At 40.3% G+C, this 24,238-nt stretch overlaps 1 protein-coding gene across 1 annotated transcript in view; it reads left to right on the forward strand.

Annotated features, from left to right (window-relative positions):
* The window catches only part of LOC122542423 (fibrillin-1-like), a 598,619-nt gene that overhangs the window by 359,765 nt on the left and 214,616 nt on the right, over positions 1-24,238 (forward strand). The window contains exons 23-25 of the mRNA XM_043680114.1: positions 2,724-2,849; positions 16,878-17,102; positions 23,312-23,437. Of these exons, the coding sequence (XP_043536049.1) occupies positions 2,724-2,849; positions 16,878-17,102; positions 23,312-23,437 (477 nt within the window). The remainder of the gene's footprint in view (positions 1-2,723; positions 2,850-16,877; positions 17,103-23,311; positions 23,438-24,238) is intronic.

Below are 24,238 nucleotides of genomic sequence, written 5' to 3' on the forward strand. Positions count from 1 at the left end.
GATCGACTGCTCTACGTAGCCAACAAAGAGACAGGCATAGCTGGGGCCCATAAGTGTGCCCATGGCTACCCATTTGGTCTGGAGGAAGTGGGAGAATTCGAAGGAGAAATTGTTAAGGGTGAGGACCAGTTCGGCCAAACGATGAGAGTGTCGGTGGAAGGGTACTGCTGGGGACGTCGGGAGAGGAGAAAACTGAGGGCTTGAAGTCCCTGGTCATGGCGGATGGAGATGTAGAGGGATTGGATATTCATGGTGAAGATGAGGCATTGGGGGCCGGGGAAAGGGAAGTCTTGGAGGAGTGGAGGGCGTGGGTGGTGTCTCGAACATATGTAGGAAGTTCCTGGACTAGGGGGGATAGGACGGTGTCGAGGTAGGTAGAGATGAGTTCAGTGGGGCAGGAGCATGCTGAGACAATGGGTCGGCCAGGGTGGTCAGGCTTGTGGATCTTGGGAAGGAGGTAGAACCGGGCAGTGCGGGGTTCCCGTACTATGAGGTTGGAAGCTGTGGGTGGGAGATCTCCTGAGGTGATGAGGTTCTGCATGGTCTGGGAGATGATGGTTCACAACATCCTTCCTATAGAAGGTGGACCAGAATTGAACTCAGTATTCTAAAAGTGGCCTAATCAATGTCCTGTACAGCTGCAGCATGACATCCCAATTCCTATACTCAGTGTATTGACCAATAAAGACAAGCATACTCAATGCCTTCTTCACCATCCTGTCTACCTGTGACTCCATTATCAAGAAGCTATGAACCAGCACCCCAAGATCTCTTTGATCGGCAACACTCCGCAGGACCTTAAGTGTTTAAGTCCTACCCTGATTTGCTTTAACAAAATGCAGCATCTCACATTTATCTAAACTAAATTCCGTCTGACACTCCTCGGCTCATTTGCCCATCTGATCAAGGTCCCATTGTATTCTGAGGTTACCTTGGCTGTTCATTATACCACCAATTTTAGTGTCGTCCCCAAACTTACTAACCATATCTTCTATTATTCACTATATGTGGAAAAAGAAGAAAGGTTAATGCTTCCAGCCATCAGCAGTATCACCCCTTTCAGCAGGTTTAATTACAATTTTAAGGTTGAACCTTCACAAACAAGTGCTACCAATTCAGATTAACTCAAATTAAAAAACCAAATGTATTAAGATGACTATGTCATGCCAATAAAAGGGTTCAAATGAAAGGAGAGTATTGGAGACAAGCAAAGCAAGCTATTGAAGTGATGTAAGAGATAGAAAAAAATCACAACTGTTAAAATAGGAGCTAAGGATGGAACATATTTTTAGGGCAGGACCTTTATTCAAAATGCAAGTATATTCATAGGAAAAAAGGAACAGGAGTACACCATTTAGTTCATTGATCTTGTCCTGCCTTCTATTTCATGACTGTTCTTTTCCTCAATGTCATTTCCCTGCACAACCTCCACATCCCTTAATGTCATTAGTTTCCAGAAACTTATCAATTTCTGTCTTGAGCTTTCACAGTGACTGAGCTTCCACAATCTTCTGGGGTCAAAAATTCCAAAGAGTAGCCACCTTCTCCATGAAGAAATACCTTCTCAATTTGGTCTTAATTGGCCTTACCCCTATTCTGAGATTATTTCCCCTGCTTCTAGAATCACCAGTCAGTGGAGGCATTCTATTTATATCCACCCTGTCATACCCTGTGAAATTTTGTAAGTTTCAATGACATCACATCTCATTCTTGAGAGAAAGTAAGGACTGCAGATGCTGGAGAGTCAGAGTCAGGAATTACACCTGAAACACTGACTGTTTTGCAGATGCTGCCTGACCTGCTATGTTTTTTTCAGTGCCACACTTTTCAACACTCGCATCTCATTTTTCAAAACTGTCAAAAATAAGACCTAGATTCCTTAAATTCTTCTCATAATGACAATCCCATCATCTCAGGGATTGATCTGGTGAACCTCCATAACATTCCCACTGTTGGTAAGAATATCCTTCCTTAGAAAGAGAGACCTAAAGTGTCCACAATATTCCAAGTGATGTCTCACTAAGTTTCTGTACCACTGCAGCAAGATATCTTCCCCACTCAAACCCACCTGAAATTAATGCCAGCATATCATTTGCCTTTCTGATTGCTTGCTATACATCCATGCTAACTTTTAGTGACTTCTGAACCAAGAAACCCAGACCTTTTTAGACACCCACACTTCAGATTTAAGAAAGAAATATTCCACCTTTTAATGTTTTCTACCAAAATGAAAAACTTCACACTTTCTCACATTGTATTCCATCAGTCATGTTCTCACCCACTTACAAAGTTCAAGTCCTCAGTGAATCCTCCTCACAACTTGTATTCATATCTAATTTGGAGTCACATGTATGCCATATCTTGTAAGGCTGACTGATTTCCTTTATAAAGGATGTTAATGATCTAATTGCTTTTTTATGGCAATTGATATTCTACTTCCAGGTCTTTATTTTACTATTCATAAAATTTCCACATCTGCAATGATGGAATTCGAGCCCATATTCTCAGTGTTTGACTAGCTCAGTGATATTATCATGATGCTTCCGCTCAATCATATCATGATTGGTTCCTACAGGTGGCCACTTGCTGTGCCTTTGAGAGCTTATAAATGTTTGTATTTCAATTACACAACTTGACAAATGTTTTGCATTATAAAGTCTGCTTGTATTTTTTTTTTTCAAATTACGATGCTTCTAACTGAAGTCTATTGTAATTCTTTAAAGATGTAAATGAGTGTAAAGTCTTCCCTGGCGTGTGCACCAATGCTGATTGTGTGAATACACCTGGATCATTTAAGTGCGTTTGTTCTAATGGTATGACCTTGGACAGTAGTGGACGAACATGTGTTGGTAAGTATAGATTATATTTTTCAGCCATTTCAGATATTGCAAGGTATATATCAACTGCTCTTATGAAGAAAAGCTTTATTTTAGAATGGCCTTTTGAATGACAAGATTTGCTTTAAGAGAAGTCGGGATTTTTCTACAAGTTAATGTACTTCCAGTTTATTTCCCCATAAAACTTGAATGTTCAGTGCCCATACACCTACAGCGAGCTATTTAGCTGTCCATTTGCTATTGCTGGTGGGATGTTCATTTTTCTGAAATATACAGAAAATCTACTTAACTATGCCTGGTGGATGGATGATTAAATTGCATTCGGTAAACTGTTGGCAATGCCCAAATGTAAACTGAGAGATCTATTGACACAATCCTAAATTGCTAAACAACCTGTGCAACTGAGTTTTGCTAAAAAATAAATATTGCAGGAAAAACTATACTGAAGGGATCAGTGTTCTTTTCCCTAGATTTTATTTAATTTATACAGTTGTCAAGAAGTTAAGTTTACATGTCCCATGATCTTGATGGGCAGAAAAGCATTTTCGCAATCGGTATATATTCTATTTTGATCATTTAAATATAAAGCAAAAAGTGAAATGATGAATTATTTGTTTTTTTACAAAGCATTTGAATTGGAAAGATTTGGAAGAATATTGGCCAAATGAATGGCAAGTGGGATTAGTTTAGTTTAGGAACATAGTCAGCATGGACTAGTTGAATCAAAGGGTCTGTTTCCATGCTGTATGAATCTATGATTCTGTGACTCTGTATAAACGGTTTGGATTGAGGACATCAAAGACACAGTTGCTAAACTTGTTGATGACACAATGTAGAAAGTAAGTTATGAAAAGGACTTGAGCTGCAAATATGTCTAAAAAGGTTAAGTGAATAGGCAAAGATCTGTAAATGGAGAAATGTGAAATTCTGCATTTTGGCAAAGTGAATAGGCAAAGATCTGTAAAAAGATCTGTGGAGAAATGTGAAATTCTGCATTTTGGCAGGAATATTAAACAAGCATATCATCTGAATGGTGAGACGTTGCAGAGTTTTGGAGAAATCTGGATGACACAGCACGTGAATCACAAAAGGCTGGCATACAGATTCAGCAAGTAATTAGCATATCTCAAACAGAATTTTATCAGTTAAGGTGAGGAGAATTGAATAGAAAAGTACCAGTTAAAAAAGAAAGAAAGAAGTGGAAAAAGAACAGGCTGAAACAAAGGGTCTGCTAGAGTAAGGCTGTTTACAGATTTTGGACAGAATATAGAAGTGGGGTGTGGAGGGTTGGGAGACTATCTGGTGAGAAGCTATGGGTGATCATCAGAGGAGATAAGATTAGTGACAGTCCTGCAGACAACAGCTCGAGATTCAGTGGTGAGATATTGGTATAGGGGGAAGAGGTATTTGAGAGTTGATGCTCAGCCTCTACAAGGTAGAGATTGACAGATCCCTACCTTGCAGATGAGATCTGAGAGAAGAGATTAGATCTGAGAGAAGAGGGTGCAACAGGATTAGATGGAGACAGGTTAGATTGTTTGAGTGGAGCAGAAAAGTTAAGGCAGCCACTGTCACATCAATAGTTCTTGGTGAGGAAATCAAATGCAAATCAGAGGTCAGTTGATTGGAGAGAATTAGAAAGGTCTGCGGAGTAAGGAGAGGACTGGAGGGCTCTGACCAGTGGTGTGCCACAAGGACCAGTGCTGGGTCCACTGCTTTTCATCATTTATAAAAATGATTTGGATGTGAACATAGAAGGTATAGTTAATAAGTTTGCAGATTACACCAAAATTGGAGGTGGAGTGGACAGCGAAGACGGTTACCTCAGATTACAATGGGATCTTGATCAGATGGACCAATGGGCCGAGGAATGGCATATTGAGTCTAATTTAGATAAATGTGAGGTGCTGCATTTTGGAAAAACAAATCAGAGCAGGACTTATACACTTAATTGTAAGGTCCTGGGAAATATTGCTGAACAAAAAGATCTTGAAGTACAGGTTCATAATTCCTTGAAAGTGGAGTCGCAGGTAGATAGGATAGTGAAGAAGGCGTTTGGTATGCTTTCCTTTATTGGTCAGAGTACTGAGTACAGGAGTTGGGAGGTCATGTTGTGGCTGTACAGAACATTGGTTAGGTCACTTTTGAAATATTGCATGCAATTCTGGTCTCCTTCCTATCAGAAGTATTTTGTGAAACTTGAAAGGATTCAGAAAAGATTTACAAGGATGTTGCCAGGGTTGGAGGATTTTGAGCTATAGGGAGAGGTGGAATAGGCTGGGTCTGTTTTCCCTGGAGCATCAGAGGCTGAGGGGTGACCTTGTAGAGGTTTACAAAATTATGAGGGTCATGGATAGGATAAATAGACAAGATATTTTCCCTGAGTTGGGGGAGTCCAGAACTAGAGGGCATAGGTTTAGGGTGAGACAGGCAGGATTTAAAAGGGACCTATGGGGCAACTTTTTCACGCAGAGGGTGGTGTATGTATGGAATGAGCTGCCAGAGGAAGTGATAGAGGCTGGTACAATTACAGCATTTAAAAGGCATCTAGATGGGCATATGAATAGGAAGATTTTAGAGGGATATTGGGCCAAGTGCTGGCAAATAGGACTAGATTAGGTTAGGATATCTGTTCGGCATTGACAAATTGGACCCAAGGGTCTGTTTCCATGCTATACATCTCTATAACCCTGTGAAGCCAAAAGAACTGGGTATGGACATGAAGTCAGTTGAAGAAAATTTCAAAAGCATGCCATGTTCAGAGTTTACTGAAGTGGGACACAAAGGAATAAAACTGATTCCCTTACTGATGGATAAATAACAGGTTATAATGAAGAGTTTCATTTCCTTTTTATTTCAGATCATCAGCATCAGCAGTGCATAGCGTTTATTTTACAGGACTAATACCTGGGATGCTTGTATTGTCTTATGAGGAGCAGTTAGTCGGAATAGGCTTCTACCTACTGGCTTGTGGAGGAGTAATGTGTGACTTGGCTGAAGCATTTACAATCCTAAGGGAGCTTAACAGGGTAGATGTAGAGAGGATGTTTTCTCTTGGAGAAGAATTTAGAACAAGAGTATGCCATTTAAAAATAAGGGCTAATTTAAGACAAAGATGAGGCATTTTCTTTTATCCAGGGGTCAATAGCTTTTGGAACTGTCTTCCACAAAAGGCATTGAAAACAGAATCTTTGAATATTTTTAAGTCAGAGGTAGATTATTGGTCACAAAAAGGGTGAAAGATTATAAAGGGCAGATGGGACAATGAGGTTCTAATCAGATCAGATCAGCTGTGATCTTACTAAATAGCAGAGCAGACTTGAAGGGCCAAATGGGCTATTCCTGCTCTTAACTCATGTTTGTATGATCTATCTCAACCTCCTCCTGAGATCTGCAGTATCTCACATGCTAGCCTTCAGCCAATTCAATTAATTCCAAAGATGTGCAGGTTAGGTCGATTGGTCATGCTAAATTGCCCACAGTGTCCAGGGATGTGCTGGCTGGTTGGATTAGCCATAGGAAATGCGGAATTACAGGGATAGTTTGGGTCTGGGTGGGTTGCTGTTCGGAGGGTCGATGTGGACTTGATGGGCCAAATGGCCTGCTTCAACACTGTAAGGATTCGATGAATCAATATGCTATCAAAACACTTCTGATTGCACTAGATCTCACAATGGCTATGGGCCCAAATAATATTCCAGCAATAGTTCTGAAGACATGCCCCAGAACTAGCTACACCCCTGTCTAAATTGTTCTAGTATTGGAACATCTGCCTGGCACTGTGGAGAATTATTCAGATAAGTCCAGTCCACAAAAAAGCAGAACAAATAAAATGTTTTCATTTGCTATGATAGTTTGCTTACTGATGTTCAGTGTGGGTTCCATCAGAACGCTAGTCCCTGGTCTTATTGGTTCAGCCTTGGTCCAAGAATAGTCATGAGCCGAATGCCATAGAAACTGTCTTTTACGTCAAGGCTACTTTTGACCAAGTGTGACATCAAGAAGCCCCAGGAAAGTTAAGTCATTGGAGTTGGAATTGGTGCAGTGGGGGGAGCTCTCTGTTTGTTGGAGTCATATCTGGCACAAAAGATGCAGTTATGGTTGGTGGAGGTCAATCGTCATTATCTTAGGATATCATTGCAGGTTTTATCAGGGTAGTGTGCTAGGCTTAAGGATCTTTAGCAACTTTACCAATTACCTTCCCTCCATTGTAAGGTCAGAAGTGAAGATGTTTGCTGATGATTTCACAAAGTTAACATAATTTATGACTCCTTAGTTACTGAACCAGCAAATGACTGTATATAGCAAGCTGCATGCAACCTGATGAGTAGTAAGTAAAATGTGTGCCAAAAGTGCCAGCCAGTATAATCAAACTTTGTTCTCCTTCAAATAAGAGAGAATCTAAACATCACCACTTGAAATCCATGGTGTTACCATTGGAGAATTCCCCCAATATCAAAATCCCAGAGTTTCCATTGACCAGAACCTAAACTGGACAAACCATATATAAGTATTGTGGTTACAAAAACAGATAGGAGACTAAGAACTCTGCAGCAAGGAGCTCATTCTTGTATCATCAAAATATGTCTGCCAGGAATATTCCTGATGAAGGGCTTATGCCTGAAATGTCAACTGTCCTGCTCCTCGGATGCTGCCTGACCTGCTATGCTTTTCCAGCACCATACGTTTTGACTCTGACTCTACAGTATCCGCATCCCTCTGGGTACTACTCCGACCACAGTCAAGAAGCGCAATACCAACCAAGACAAAGCAACTTGTTTGTCGAGCACCCCGCCTACCGTCATCAACATTCACTTCGTCTCTCTCTCTCTCTCTCTCTCTTCATAGGCAACACTGTGTACCAACTACAAGATGCAGTGTAGAAATTCAGTATGGCTCCTTTGACAGCACTTTCCTAATCTGTGACCTCTATCACTGAGAAAAGAAAGGATAGCAGGCATATGGGATCACTACCATCTGCAAGCTCCTTTCCAAGCCAGATGCCATTGCCAACATGAAAACGTATCACTGTTCCATCATTGTCTCCAAATTCAAATCGTGGAACTCATTTTTGATACTGTGATGAATATCCTTTCTCCCATGAACTTAAGCAGTTCAAGAAGGCCGTTCACTGCACCCTCTCAAAGGCAATTTAAAAAATGGCATTGCTTGAAATGATCACATCTTATGAATGAATTTTTAAAACCTGTAAAAGGAAATTTAGCCATTCCTTATCCATCCCAATTTAATCATCTGCAAATGGAAATTATGGGCAGTTTGGTACAAGGTATTCAGGAAAGATAGAAAGGTAATGGGTGTTTAGGCCATTCAAAGGATCATTCTTCACCATTTCAGCAATTCAGATAATTCTAGTGGAACGTCACCACCAAATATATCTTCTCCTCATTGCCCCGTCTGCACTTCACATTCCACAACCACCAACACCACACCCCCACTTACCTTCCATGTAACTGCAGAAGATGCAACACCTGCCTCTTTACCTCCTCCCTGCTCACCAACCAAGGCCCTAAACAGTCTTTCCAGGTGAAGCAGCATTTGACCTGTACTGCCTCCAATCTTGTGAATTGTAATCACTGCAACCAAAGTGGCCTACTCTACATTGGAGAAACCAAATGCAGACTGGGTGACCGCTTTACAGGACACCTCTGGTCCATGCACAAGCATGACCACCCAACCCGCTCCCCCCCCCCTCCCCCCCAACCATCCCATAGCTGGTTACTTTAACACAGCGTCCTGCTGTCATGAGCACATATCTGTCCTTAGCATGCTGCGGTGTTCCAGTGAATTACAGCGCAAACTGGAGGAACAACATCTCATCTTCACATCAGGCACTTTACAGCTTTCTTAATATTGAGTTCAACACCTTCAAATTGTGAACCATATCTTTCCTTTTCTTTTAGGTTGTTACCTTTTGTTGTCTCTCTCCCCTCACCCATCCCAGTGGGACTGTCTGGTAGGAGACACACCATTGTTCTGCTATTCTCATTCAAATCTGGTAGGAGACACACCATTGTTCTGCTATTCTCATATTCTGATCACTTAATCTGAACTATCAATATATTTCTCCCCACAGCACCCATCCCAAACTATAGTACAAATGCTGTTCCCTCAGCACTTCACTTCAGCTCTGAGGAAGAGTTCATTTAAACACAAAATGTTAGCTTGCTCTCGCTCCATAGATGCTGTCTGACCCACTGTGATCTCCAGCATTTGTTGTTCTCATGACTGGAAGCTTAATGTTCAGAGATATAGATGCTGTAGGAAAGTGAGAAGGAGAGTGGTGTTTTTGATTAAGGAAAACATCACAGCAGTGGTTAGGATATTCCTTGGGGATCATCCAGTGAAGCTATATGGATCGAACTGAGAAATAAAAAGGGGGTGATCATTTCTATGGTATTGTACTATAGGACCCTCAAAAGTCAGTGGAAAATTGAGGAGTAAATATGTAGAAGATAAGAACATAAGAGCACATAAGAACCAGGAGCAGGAGAAGGCTATCAGGCCCTTCGAGCCCAGTCCACCATTCATGGCTGATCTTTTCGTGACTCAGCTCCACTTACCCATCCTCTCACCATAACTCTTAATTCCTTTACTGTTCAAAAAGTTATCTCTCTTAGCTTTAAAAACATTCAATGAGAAAGCCTCAGCTACTTTACTGGGCAGGGAATTCTACAGATTCACAACCCTCTGAGTGAAGCGGTTCCTCCTCAATTCAGGCTTAAATCTGCTCCCGCTAATTTTGATGCTATGCTTTCTTGTTCTAGTTTCACCTGCCAATGGAAACATCCTCCCTGCTTCTATCTTATCTATTCCCTTCATAATTTTATATATTTCTATCAGATTCCCCCTCATTCTTCAAAATTCTAATAAATATTATCTCACTCTACTCAGTCTCTCCTCATAAGCCAACCCCCTCAACTCTGGAATAAACCTAGTAAACCTCCTCTGCACCCCTTCCAGTACCAGTACATCCTTTCTCAAGTAAGGAGACCAAAACTGCATGCAGTACTCCAGGTGTGACCTCACCAGCACCCTGTACAGCTGCAACACAAGGATATTCCCTGCTTTTAATTCAATCCCTTTAGCAATGAAGAACAAAATTCATTTGCCTTCTTAATTACCTGTTGCACCTGCAGACCAACCTTCTGCAATTCTTTCACAACAACACCCAGGTCCCTCTGCATAACAGCATGCTGCATTTTTTTACCCTTCCAATAATAGTCCTATTTACTGTTATTCCTACCAAAATGGATGACTTCACATTTATCAACATTGTACTCTATCTGCCAGACCTTTGCCCACCCACTTAAACTATTTATATCCCTCTTCAAACTTCCAGAGTCCTCTGCACTCTTTGCAATACCACTCATCTCATTATCATTCACAAACTTTGACACACTATGTATCAGTGTAAATGGTAAACAATTGTGGTCTCAACACTGATCCCTGAGGCACACCATTAATCAATGAACACCAACCAGAAAATCACTCACTTTTCACCACTCTTTGCTTCCTGTTAGTTAGCCAATCCTGTATCCATGCCAATACATTGTCCATGACAACATGTACCTTTATCTTACACTGCAGCCTTTTGTGCAGCACCTTGTCGAATGCCTTTTGGAAGTCTAGATACACCACATCTACTGGGTCCCCGTTGTTCACCTTGCTCAATGTCTTCAAGGAATTCCAGTAAATTATTAAACATTATTTACTTGCCTTTCATGAACCCATGCTGCGTCTGCCCAATGGGATAATTTCTATCTAGATATTTTGCTATTTCTTCCTTAATTAATAAATTCAAGCATTTTCCCCACCACAGAAGTTAAGCTAACCAGCCTATACTTCCCCTTTTTTGTCTACCTCCTTTTTTAAACAGTGGCATCACATTTGCTGTTTTCCAATCTGCTGCAACTCTCCCAGAGTCCAGTGAATTTTGGAAAATTACCCGGAGCGCATTTGTTATTTCTCCCGCCATCTTCTTTAGTACCCTGGGTTGCTTTCCATCAGGGCCAGGAGACCTGACTACCTTTAGCTGCATCAACTTGCCCAACACTACCTTTTTCATGTTAACTATCGTTTCTAGGTCCTCACCTACCTTGATTTGGAGATGCCGGTGTTGGACTGGGGTGGCCAAAGTTAAAAATCACACAACACCAGGTTATAGTCCAACAGGTTTAATTGGAAGCACACTAGCTTTCAGAGCGACGTTCCTTCATCAGGTGATTTCGCTCCGAAAGCTAGTGGTGCTTCCAATTAAACGTGTTGGACTATAACCTGGTGTTGTGTGATTTTTAACTTTGCTCACCTACCTTCGTCTCCTTGTCAGTTACTGCCATATTATTCATGTCCTCCACTGTGAAAACCGGCACAAAATACCTGTTCGGCTAATTGCTCATTTCCCATTATTAAATCCCCCTTCTCATCTGCTAAAGGACCAATATTTACCTTCACTTGATATATTTGTAGAGACAGTTGTTATCTGTGTTTATATTCTGAGCTAGTTTATTCTCATAATCTACCTTGCTTTTCTTTATAGCTTTTTTTGTGGTTTTCTGTTGACCTTTAAAGTTTTCCCAATCTTCTAATTTTCTACTGGTCTTTGCCACTTTGTATGCCTTATTTTTCAATTTGATAGCCTCCCTTAATTCCTTAGACACCGATAGCAGATTACCTCTCTTCTTATAGTGCTTCCTTTTCACTGGTATGCAATTTTGCTGAGCATTTTGAAAAATTGCTTTGAAAGTCCTCCACTGTTCCTCAACTGTCCCACCATAAAGTCTTTGTTTCCAGTCTCCTTTGGCCAACTCCTCCCTCATCCTTTGTAGTCTCTTTTGTTTAAGCAGAGGACCCTGGTACTGGATTTTATCTTCTCACTTTCCATCTGTATTCTAAATTCAACCATGCTGTGATCCCTAACTATGCGATCATTAATTATTCCTGTCTATTATGCAGGATCAGATCGAGAATAGTTTGCTCCCTCATCACTTCCATTACATACTGTTCAAGAAAACGATTGCGGATACACTCGATGAACTCCTCCTCAAGGCTGCCTTGACCAAACTGGTTTGACCGATCGACATGTAGATTAAGAGCCCCCATGATAAATGCTGTACCATTTTTACAGGCAATAGTTTTTTCTTTGTTGCCCGCCCCAGTGTGATGTTATTATTTGGCAGCCTATCGACCACATCTATCAGTAACTTTTTCTTCTTAGAATTTCTAATTTCCAGCCAAAAGGATTCAATCTTATTCTCCACACAACTTATATCATCTCTCATCACTTCCCTGATGTCATCCTTAAATGTCAGAGCTACGCCACCTCCCCTATTTTCCTGTCTGTCCTTCCAATCACAGATAGCTGTAAAAATAATAAGGTTGTATTGGTAGGGGATTTTAATTTTCCAGACACTGACTGGGACTACCATACTGTTATGTGCCTGGATGGAGAGAAATTTGTGAAGTGTGTTCAAGAAAACATTCTCAATCAGTATGTAGGTGCCCCTACTTGAGAAGGGGCAAAATTCAACCTCCTCTTGGGAAATAAGGTAGGGCAAGTGAATGAGGTGTTAATAGGGGACACTTTGGGACCAGTGACCAAACTTCTGTTAATTTTAAAATAATAATGGAAAAGGTTCGACCTATCCCACAAGTTAAAATTATAATTGTAAATGGGGCAAGGCCAATTTTGATGGTATTAGACAGGAAAATTCAAAAGTCTTTTGGGGGAGGCTGTTCACAGGTAAAGGGACATCAGGCAAGTGGGAGGCTTTCAAAAGCAAGATAACAAGAGCTCAGGGATAACATTCCTGTTAGTGTGAAGGACAAGGCTGGCAAGAAAGGATAAATAGGCAAAGTCTTTTCCCTGGGGTCGGGGAGTCCAGAACTAGAAGGCATAGGTTTAGGGCGAGAAGGGAAAGACATAAAAGAGACCTAAGGGGCAACGTTTTCAGAGGGTGGTATGGGTATGGAATGAGCTGCCAGAGGAAGTGGTGGAGGCTGGTACAATTGCAGCATTTAAGAGGCACTTGGATGATTATATGAATAGGAAGAGTTTGGAGGGATATGGGCCGGGTGTTGGCAGGTGGGGCTAGATTGGGTTGGGATATCTGCTTGGCATGGACGGGTTGGACCGAAGGATCTGTTTCCATGCTGTACATCTCTATGATTCTAAGAGTAGGGAGCAGCATAAATTAGAGATATCGAGGCTTTGGTCAAGAAGAATAAGGAAGCATATGTTAAATGGATCCTTTCAGGAGTATAGGGAGCATGGGAGTACACTTACAATAGAAATCAGGCATCAAAATGGGGACATGCGATAGCTTTGGTAGATAAGGTAAAAGAAGAATCCAAAGAGATTCTACATAGTATATTAAGGGCAAAAGTGTTACTAGGAAGAAAATAGGGCCCTTTAAAGATCAATGAGGCCATCTATGTGTGGAACTACATGAGATGGGTGACATCATAAGCAAATATTTCACGTTAGTACAGACTATGGAGAAAGGCATGGAAGCTAGGAAACTCAGGAAATAAATATTCATGTCTTGAAAACACTCAACTTTACAGAAGAGGAGGTGCTGAAGGTCTTCAATGCATAAAGGTAGATAAATCCATGGGACCTAATCAAGGACATTGTGGGAAGCTTGGGAAGACATTGTGGGGCCCCTCACAGAGGTATTTGTATCATCACAGATACAAGTGAGGTGCCAGAAGACTGGAGTGTGGCTAATGTTGTGCCATTATTTTAAAAAAGGCTGCAAGGAAAGGCCAGGAAACTGTAGGCCAGTGAGCCTGACGTCAGTGGTTGTGGGAGGGGATTCTGAGAGGTGAGATCTATATACGTTTGGATAGGCAAAAATGATTAGGGGTAGTCAGCAAGGCTTTGCGCATGGGAAGCTGTGTCTCACAAACTTGAAAGAATGTTTTTAAGAGGTGACCAAGAAGGTACATAAAGGCTACATTGGCGTTAGCAAGACCTTTGACAAGGTTCCACATGGTAGACTAGTTAATAGGTTAAATCACATGTCATCCAGGGACAGCTAGTCAATTGGATGCAAAGTTGGCTTGATGGTAAGAGACAGAGTGTGGTGGTAGATGATACTTGGTCAGACTGGAGGTCTGTGACCAGTGATGTGCCACAAGGATGGCTGCTGGGTCCACTGTTGTTCGTCATTTATGTAAAGGTTTTGGATGAGAATATAGAAGCATAGTTAGTAAGTTTGTGGATGACACCAAAATTGGTGGTTTAGTGGGTAGTGAAGAAGGTTACCTAAGAATACAGAAGGATTTTGATCAGCTGGGCCAGTGGACCAAAGAATGGCAGATGGAGTTTAATTTAGACAAACGCGAGGCGTTGCATTTTAGTAAGACAAACCAGGATAGGACTTATACAGTTAATGGTAGGGCTCTGGGGAGTGTTGTCAAACAGAGAGACCTAGGTACACAGTTCCTTGAAAGTGGTGTCAGAGGTAGACAGGGTGGTAAAGAAAGTATTTGGTATGCTTGCCTTCAGTGATCAGAGCATCGAGTATAGAAGTTGGAATGTCATGTTTTGGCTATAGAAGACATTGGTAAGGCCACATTTGGAGTATTGCATATAATTCTGGTCACCCTGCTATAGGAAGGACATTGATAAACTGGAAAGTGTGCAAAAAAGATTTATAAGAATGTTATGGAGACTGGAGGGTTCGAGATATAAGGAGAGGCTGAATCGACTGTGACTTTTTTCCCTGAAGCATTGGTGGCTGAGGCATGACTCAGGTTTATAAAATCATAAGATGAATAGCCAAAATCTTTTCCCTAGGGTAGGTGCGTTCAAAACTAGAAGGCATTGGTTTAAGGTGAGAGGGGAATGATTTAAAAGGGATGTGAGGAGCAACATCTTCACATGAGGGTGATGTGTGCATGGAGCAAACTGCCAGAGAAAGCGGTAGAGGCAGGTACATTGATATAGGCGCCATAGCTGGATGACTTATAAAACTTTTCACTGTATTTTTCATATAAAAGTGCATGTGACAACAAATTTCTATTCTCATCTATTCTATAGTTACAGCATTTAAAAGACATTTGGACAGGTGGGTGAATAGGAAAGGTTTAGAGAGATATGAACCAAATGCAGGCAATCGGGACTAACTCAGTTTAGGTTGCCTAGCCGGCATGGATGAGTTACGCCAAAAGGTCTGTTTCTGTGCTGTATAGCTCTAAGTGTACCTGGATTGCATGCATGAGAGCTTCCTACAGCAGTATGTTTCCAGTACAACATGGAAGGATAAACTGTTGGACCTTGTTATTGGAAATTAAGTGTATCAACCGTCAGTTGAGGAATATTTAGAACTCAGTTATCATTATATTGTAAGGTTCAGGATGATGGTGGAGAATGATGTGTAACAATCCAGTATGAGAAGAATCAGTTGACAGATAACAGACTTCATTGGGACAAGAATAAAGTTGGGAAGGATTGACTGGCATGAGAGGTTGGCAGGAAATAGAGAACAGAACAATAGGCTACCTTCAAAAAAATGATGGTTTGGGCATGTTCAAGGTATATTCCTTCAATTGTAAAAGGTAAAACAAGCAATTCCAGAGCTCCCTAGATAACAGAGGAGATATAAATTGAGAATCAGGAGGAATATTGAAGCTGAAGAAGAGAGTTGAAAAAGATTATCACTACCTTTCTTTTATTTTCTCACTTTTTTTGGTTTGGAACTGTAAGTTGAAGTTCAGAACTGAACTTTGAACAGTAGCTCATTTTAAAAAAGAAAGCAAAGGCAGATATTTTCTGTTCAGAACTGACCTTGAAAGATAATACAGTTTAATTGCTGACACTCGAGATGAATGGCTTTGAAATTTTATTATGCTCAGGGTTGGTTGCTGGTTGGATATTGAAGAGGTAACAGGCTCGAAGAGAGTAACAAGGTTGAAGTGGTATACATAAACTTTCAGAAGGCATTTGAAACGGTGCTACACAGCAATCCTGTAAAGAGAGTTATAGGTCGTGTAGCAAAAGGATCAAACTCAATATGAACACAAAATTGGATGATCGAAAGGAAACTGACTGTAAGTGTGAATGGATATTTTATGGGCTGGAGGAATGTTTGTCATGGAATTCCCCAGAATCAGTATTGGGGCACTTGCTTTTCCTGATCTATATTAATGATCTAGATCTTGGAGTGCAAAGTGCAGTTACAAAGTCTGCAGATGACACAAAACTTGGAAGAATTGTAAAAAGTGAGAAGGACAGTGTAGAATTCAGGAGCAAATAGACAGGTTCGTTGAATGGCATGTGAGGAATTTCAGTTATGAGGATGGATTGAAGAGGTTGGGACTGTTGTCCTTGGATAATTATTTAGTTAAAAACAATGTGAAAAGCTATGGCAGAAAAGCAGAAGGTTGACACAAGATAATGATGTTTTGTTTAAAGAAGCTAGTATGGGCACAATAGGCCAAATGGTCTCCACTGGCCTGTGGCATTTCTGTGAAGTTGTGGCAACCATAAAATCAGATCTTTGTCTTTTATGTGCTCTCAGTATGCGATCCAATGTGAATATTTTGTTAGATCGTACAATATAATTCTATATAAATGTAGGATTCCTTTATTTTGCATTCACAATTCAGTGTAAGAACTCTGATGCCATACATTATATTTTCAGCCTGACTACCGCAAACAGTGTTTGCTGAAAACATCTGCCACTTCCACCTTTGATCTCATATTTTGTGCATACTAACACCAAACTATTAAAAGACAGACAATGCAGGTGTGGAAAATGAAAATATAGTTATCTTTACCTCAACTGCTGACAATTCATGTAAACTCTTATTCATTCTGTAGAATCAGGTGGCCATTCAGCTCAGCAAGTTCACGCTGGATAGATGTCAGTTTGTGCTTGTGCATCTATGAAAGGCCATTTACTTGAAACAGTAGTTTTGTTTATCTCTCCAGAGATGCTGTCAGACCTGCTAAATATTTGAAGTAATTTCTGTTTTACTTTTATGTTAACCTTTATTGACATTCAATTTGATCAGATATTCGTTTGGAGCACTGCTATTTGAAATATGATGAAGATGAATGCGTACAACCTTTAGAAATCCGATTACGCATTGATGCTTGCTGCTGTTCTATCGGTGCTGCTTGGGGACCAGACTGCGAGAGATGTCCCAAAAAAGGCACAAGTGACTACAAAGCTCTTTGTCCACGAGGATCAGGATTTTCTACCAGAGGAGAGCCCAATGGGAAACCGTTGGTAAAAGGTAAAAATGTTTCAGTAAAATAAAGCAAATTTACAATTTGTAATCTTATATAGTTCAGGGAATAAATGCAGTATATTATAGTAAAAGCCATGCAAATTTTTCTCAAGGCATGTGGAATTATAGTTAATTAGTAGGTTCTGACACTCGATATAGGAGGATGTTATCTCTGTGCCATCATAGAGGAGAAAAACATTGATGCTTTAGATACTGATGATTTATTGTGCCAATATTTATCATTCTATATCCACAATCCAGTTCTAAATCCTGTTCTGAATTTTCATTAATGCAGAATTAACTTTAAAGAAAATTAAAGAAGATGTGGATCTGGATTCCATGTGTATCAAGATTTCTGTTAAATACAAACAACATATTAAATCAGTAGATATTTGTAAAGACAACTAATTGAATCAATATAATTAGAACAGGAAAGAGGCACATTGAAAATGTTTGGATGAGTGGATTTTGATTCTAGGTTATTTTGTCGAAGTCTTAAAGTGGATTGACTCATGTGGGTGCAGTATATTAATTATAATATTGTGCCTAACTGCGGTATCTTATGAGTAAGACTATAATAAGGCATGGTTAAAATTCAGTGATTAAGTTTTTTTTATACTAATACTTGTTTAGGTTGAATTGTGGGAATCAGGTGTCTATGACCCAATTTGGAGCATTTGCGCTATTACTTGGGCGGAATTGTAATCACATGAAACTAATCAATAAGATAAGAACTGATATTGCATTTATAACAGATAAACTGATAATTTGATCCTTCAGTTTTATGGCAGTGTGTATGCTGCACATGACCCCCTGCTCCTCAGATTTAGAATCTGAACTAAACAGACAGCACTATAAAAATGAAACCATATAGTGGAGAAATTTGGAGTGCAAAAGACTACACTTTTGTATTGTCCTGCTTCATTACATGTTTTATCTGTATGTTAAAGATGAGAAGTGAAATGCACTTGGATCATTCAAAAAGATTAGTAGGAATCTTTAGTATTAAAATATTAAAATCTTTAGTATTAAAATATCTATGACTATATTGGTGCAACTACTTATTACAGAAATTATTTTCAATGTAAATTGCAGTAATTGCAAAAGTAGATATTATAACTGATTGCAAGAAGAAATGTTCTGTCCCATGTCCGAATACTTCATGTCATGAGGGCCACATGCCATTACATCTGTTGGAGCTGTGGTGTTGAAAGATACTATACAATCAAGTACTTCCTCAAAGTTCCTCAATGGAACAAAAATAAAATTGGGAGACAGAAAAGGGAACTTGCCTCCAGGCAGCCAGTTTTACAACAATTGTACATAATTCCAGGAATGTTGTTTACATATGATGCATTATAAAATAGGGCAGAATCAACATGACTTTGTCAAGGGAAGTCATGCCTGACAAATCTGTTCGAATTCTTAGATAAACAGATTATGGAAAGATGTAGAGGCAACAGGGTAGTGGTGATGGGAGATATTAATTTTCCCAACATTGACTGGGATATACTTAGTATCAGAAGTCTGGTTGGGGCAGAATTTGTAAGAAGCGTCCAGGAGAGTTTTCTAGAGCAGTATGTCAGTAGTTCAATGAGGGAAGGGGCCATATTGGACCTGGTGTTGGGGAATGAGCCAGGCCAAGTGGTAGAAGTTGCGGTGTGGGATTTCTTTGGGAATAGTGACCACAATTCTGTAAGTTTCAGAGTACTCGTAGATAAAGAAGAGAGTGATCCGAAGGAACGAGTACTAAACTGGGTCAAGGCCAATTATATCAAAATAAGATAGCAGCTGGGAAATGTGGATTGGACGCAGCTATACAAAGGGAAGTCCACATTTGATATGTGGGAAGCTTTCAAAGCTAGGTTAAAAATAGTGCAGGATAGGCATGTCCCATTGAAAACAAACCGTGGATGACAGGAGAAATCGTACGACTAGCCAAGAGGAAAAGGGAAGCGTATATAAGGACCAGGCAGCTAAGAACTGAAAGGTCCCTGGAGGAATATCGGGAGAGTAGGACCAATCTTAAATGAGGACTTAAGCAGGCTAAAAGAGGTCATGAAATAGTTTTAGCAAGCAGAATTAAGGAGAATCCCAAAGCCTTTTATTCTTATATAAGAAGCAAGCGGGTAACTAGAGAAAGGATTGGTCCACTAAAGGATAAGGAAGGAAGGCTGTGTGTCGAATCTGAGAAAATGGGTGCGATTCTGAATGATTTCTTTGCATCAGTGTTCACTGAGGAGAGGGAAATGATGAATGTTGAGATTAGAGATAGAAGTTTGATTACTCTGGATCACGTTGACATAAATAGGGAAGATGTGTTGGATAGACTAGAGGTTATTAAGATAAACAAATCCCCAGGACCAATTGGATCTATCCCAGGTTGCTGAGGAGGCGAGAGAGGAAATAGCCGGGGCCCTGACAGATATCTTTGTGGCATCCTTAAACACAGGTGAGGTTCCAGAGGACTGGAGAATTGCTCATGTTGTCCCCCTGTACAAGGTTGTAGGGGATAAAATCTATTTATATGCGGAAAAGAATGGGCTTATCGGTTTTGTGCGGGGAAGATCGTGCCTTACCAACGTAAATAGAGTTCTTTGAGGAAGTGACCAAGTTGATAGATGAAGGAAGGGCTGTAGATGTCATATACATGACTTTAGTAAGGCGTTTGATAAGGTTCCCCATGGTACGCTAATGGAGAAAGTGAAGTCATATGGTGTGCAGGGTGTTCTAGCTAGGTAGATAAAGAACTGGTTGAGCAACAGGAGACAGAGAGCAATAGTTGAAGGGAGTTTCTCGAAATGGAAAAAGGTGACCAGTGGTGTTCCACAGGGTTCAGTGCTGGGGCCACTGTTGTTTGTGATATACATAAATGATCTGGAAGAGGGCACTGTTGGTATGATCAGCAAGTTTGCAGATGATGGAGTAGCAGAGAGCATAGGGACTGTCAAAGAATAGAGGAGGATACAGATAGACTGGAGAGTTGGGCGGAGAAGTGGCAGATGGAGTTCAATACAGACAAATGTGAGGTGATGCACTTTAACAAGACTAATTCTAGAGCGAATTATACTGTAAACAGAAGAGCCTTGGAAAAAGTTGATGGGCAGAGAGATCTGGGAGTTCAGGTCCATTGTGCCCTGAAGATGGCTGCACAGGTGGATAGAGTGGTCAAGAAGGCATATGTATGCTTGCCTTCATCAGATGGGATATTGAGTATAAGAGCTGGCAAGTCATGTTAAAATTGTACAAGACATTGGTTCGGCCGCATTTAGAATACTGTGTATAGTTCTGGTCGCCACATTATCAAAAGGATGTGGACGCTTTGGAGAGGGTGCAAAGAAGGTTTACGAGGATGTTGCCTGGTATGGAAGGTGCTAGCTATGAAGAGAGGTTGATTAGGTTAGGATTGTTTTCATGAGAAAAAAGGAGATTGAGGGGGACCTGATTGAGGTTTACAAAATCATGAAAGGTATAGACAGGGTAGATAGAGATAAGCTTTTTCCTAGGGTGAAGGATTCAATAACGAGAGGTCACACTTTCAAGGTGTAAAGTTTAAGGGGGATACATGCGGCAAGTACTTTATACAGAGGGTGGTCGGTGCCTGGAATGTGTTGCCAGCAGAGGTAGTAGAGACAAGCACGATAGATTCATTTAAGATGTGTCTGGACAGATGCATGAGTAAGTGGGGATCAGAGGGATACAGATGCTTAGGAATTGGGCGACAGGTTTAGACAGTGGATTTGCATCGGCTCAGGCATGGAGGGCTGAAGGGCCTGTTCCTGGGCTGTAAATTTTCTTTGCTCTTTATTCTTTTAGCAGGTAGTCAGCAAATTAGACAAAGGAGAACCAGTAGACATGATCTGTTTGGATTTCCAGATGGCCTTTGACAAGGTGCCGTCCAGGAGGCTGCTAAATAATATAAGAACCCATGGTATTAGGTACTGGCGTAGATAGATGTTTGGCTGACTGGCAGAAAATTGGAAGTACGGATAAATGGATCTTTTTCTGGATGGCAATTAGTGACCAATGGAGTTCCGCAGGGGTCAATATTATCACAACTACTTGCATTATACATTAACAATCTGGATGAAGGAATTGAGGGCATTGTTGTTACATTTGCACAAAATTAGGTTGTGGGACACTTCTGTGATTCTGTGGTAATTTTGCGGAAGCAGGCAGTCTGCATAAGGGCTTCAACAGGCCAGGGGAGTGGGCTAAGAAGTGGCAGATGGAATACAATATGGGAAAGTGTGGGAAAAAAAGCATAGAGACACAACTATTTTCTAAATGGGAAAAGGTTTCGGAAATCTAAAGCATACAGAGACTTGGGAGTCCTAGTTCAGAACTCTCTTCAGGTTAACACGTGTTCATTTGGCAGTTCGGAAGGCAAATGCAATGTTAGCATTCATTTCAAGAGGACTAGAGTACAAAGGCAGCGATGTACTCAGACTGTATAAAGCTCTGGTTAGACCACATTTGGAATATTGTGAACAGTTTTGGGCCCTGTAGCTAAAGAAGGCTGTACAAGCCTTGGAATGGTTCCAGAGGAGGTTCACAAGAATGATCTCGGGGATGAAGGGCTTGTCATGTGAGGAGTGGTTGAGGACTCTGGGTCTGTACTCAATGGAGTTTCAAAGGATGAAGGGGACTCTGATTGAAACTTAAAGGGTATTGAGAGGCATGGATAGAGTAGACATGGAGAGGATGTTTCCAATAGTAGTACGAGAAACTAGGAGCAGAGATCCTCGGAGTGAAGGAATGACGCTTTAGAAGTGATGATGTGGAAGTGCCAGTGTTGGACTGAAGTGGACAAATTTAAAAATCACACACTTAGGTTATAGACCAACAGGTTTATTTGGAAGTAAAAGCTCTTTCGTTAGGTAGCTAGTAGAGTAGGATCATAGGACACAGAATTTATAACAGTTTATTAACAAAAGATCCTTTGCTATACATTCCAAATAAACCTGTTGGACTATAACCTGGTGTGTGACTTTTAGTTTTAGAAGTGAGATGAGGAGGAATTTATTCAGCCAGAGGATGGTGAATCTGTGGAACTCATTGCCGCAGCGGGCTGTGGTGGCCCGGTCATTGAGTGTATTTAAGACAAAGATAGATAGATTCTTGACTGGTGAGGGAATCAGAGATTATGGGAGAAGGCAGGAGAATGGGGCTGAGAAACATATCAGCCATTATTGAATGGCAACGCAGACTTGATGGGCCAAATGGCCTATTTTTCTTCCTGTATATTATGTCCTTATGGTGCACAGAAACTCTAGAGAGGAGAAGATCTTTCACCGTCAGTTAAAATCGTTGACAGTCTTGCAGGGCTTATGAGTCATACCCGCAGTTGAGTCTGCGAAATCTACTTCCTCATGCAATGTCCAGGTTGTACATTTTAATTTAGTATGCTCAGTGGATACTAATGAATCAGATCAGTCACTCATTTTACACCATGCCTGGTATTATTGTCCAGGCAGTTCAGCTGAAAGTAAAGTGTGTTGTTGATTCAACCTTCTCTGTTTTCCTTGCTAAACTAGTTTAACATTAAAAATAATATCTATTAAATCTTTAGAATATTTATTCTTTGTATATAACTGGATAAATGCATGATAAACATTGTAACGCTAGATGCATTTGACAGTGGATTTAATGTCTAAGTCTGAATTTTCTTTTTTAAGTGATACAGTTGCTTTTTGTTACGTAAATGTTATTTAACCACAAATTGGGTTTTGACCTGATGAGCATTCTTACGTGTTATTTCAGCTGTTTGCGTATAATTGCATTAGATTACTTAAAAATGAAATTAACACAGCAATTGTGCTGATATGTTTAAAAGTTGCAGATGGGAATTTTAGATACTGTCACTGCCAATAAAAAAAACTCCAACACATACTTGCCCTAAGGTTAAGAATGCGGTCTCTTCCATCCCCATCTTGACATTGCACAGCAGTTTTATTTTACTGAAAGTAAATAAAGCAGAAGCAGACTCTAGGCTTACATCAAACTTTGTGACATTAAAAATGTGATGCCAGATGGAAAGCTGAACTGCTTTTTAATGTCATCTTATACGTAAAAATAAAACAAATATGCTCTTACTCTAGCATTAGACTTCAAAGTACAATGCTGCTTATGCAATAAATTTTGTATTGCTGTAAACCTAATGTTCAATTGAAATAAATGTCTGTAAAAATAAATGTTGCACCATTTCTTTCTAGATATCAATGAATGCAGGACCATCCCAGGTATCTGCAGCAATGGGAAGTGCAGAAACACCATTGGGAGCTTTAGATGTAAATGTAATAGTGGCTTCACCCTTGATTCAGAAGAGAGAAACTGTACAGGTAAACCACTCACTTACCTAATCAAATCAGTGGATAACAGTACTTCTGGAAATAATAATGATGTGGGGAATTATGTTGTGAGGCAGAAGGGAGAATACTTTGCAGAAGATTGGTTTTGCACAAAGTGAAAGCCGTGGTAAAATCCTTAGTTTTATTTTATTCTTGCTTTTGGATAAAAACTTTGAATATTGCTGAAAGGGGATACATTTTGTCTAAGCTTTTCATATTGCAGTTGTCAGGACAAATTGCGAGAAATATCGATGTAAAGGGAACAACATTTATACTGTATGAAAGGAGAGTACTGATTGGTTGACAGATGGACTGCGATTGTTAGACATGTTGCCATGGATATGTATCAGTTAATGATGCCCAATACAGTTAACTGCCAAGCTTTATGAACAGTCAAGGCATTGCCCCAAGAAAGAAATCAGAGTTGAAACAGGCACAGTGCATGTATATTTTCTTCCTATCTGCAAAGAACAAGGCCCTCTGTATTAATACATGTAATTTCTAGTACACGCAAATGCGCCAAGCTTAGTGCCCAAAATCAATTGTTAGGGTACATTTTTGCACGCTCAGGATTAATTAGTAAATGTTATCAAATTGCAGAATCACATCTACTGGTCGACACTTGTGAGTTTTGAAAGCACAGGTTGATTAGTTATGGTCAGTTCCTTGCATGATATGAAGAGCCAAAGGAATATGCTTGCCAGCAACATCCTGTTATTAATGTTGCTACTGCATAGGAGTGATGTGAAACAGTAAGGTATTCTGGTTCATGTCTCAGAATATTAGAATATT

Source organism: Chiloscyllium plagiosum, chromosome 40 (assembly GCF_004010195.1).
Source record: "Chiloscyllium plagiosum isolate BGI_BamShark_2017 chromosome 40, ASM401019v2, whole genome shotgun sequence".
NCBI lineage: Eukaryota > Metazoa > Chordata > Chondrichthyes > Orectolobiformes > Hemiscylliidae > Chiloscyllium > Chiloscyllium plagiosum.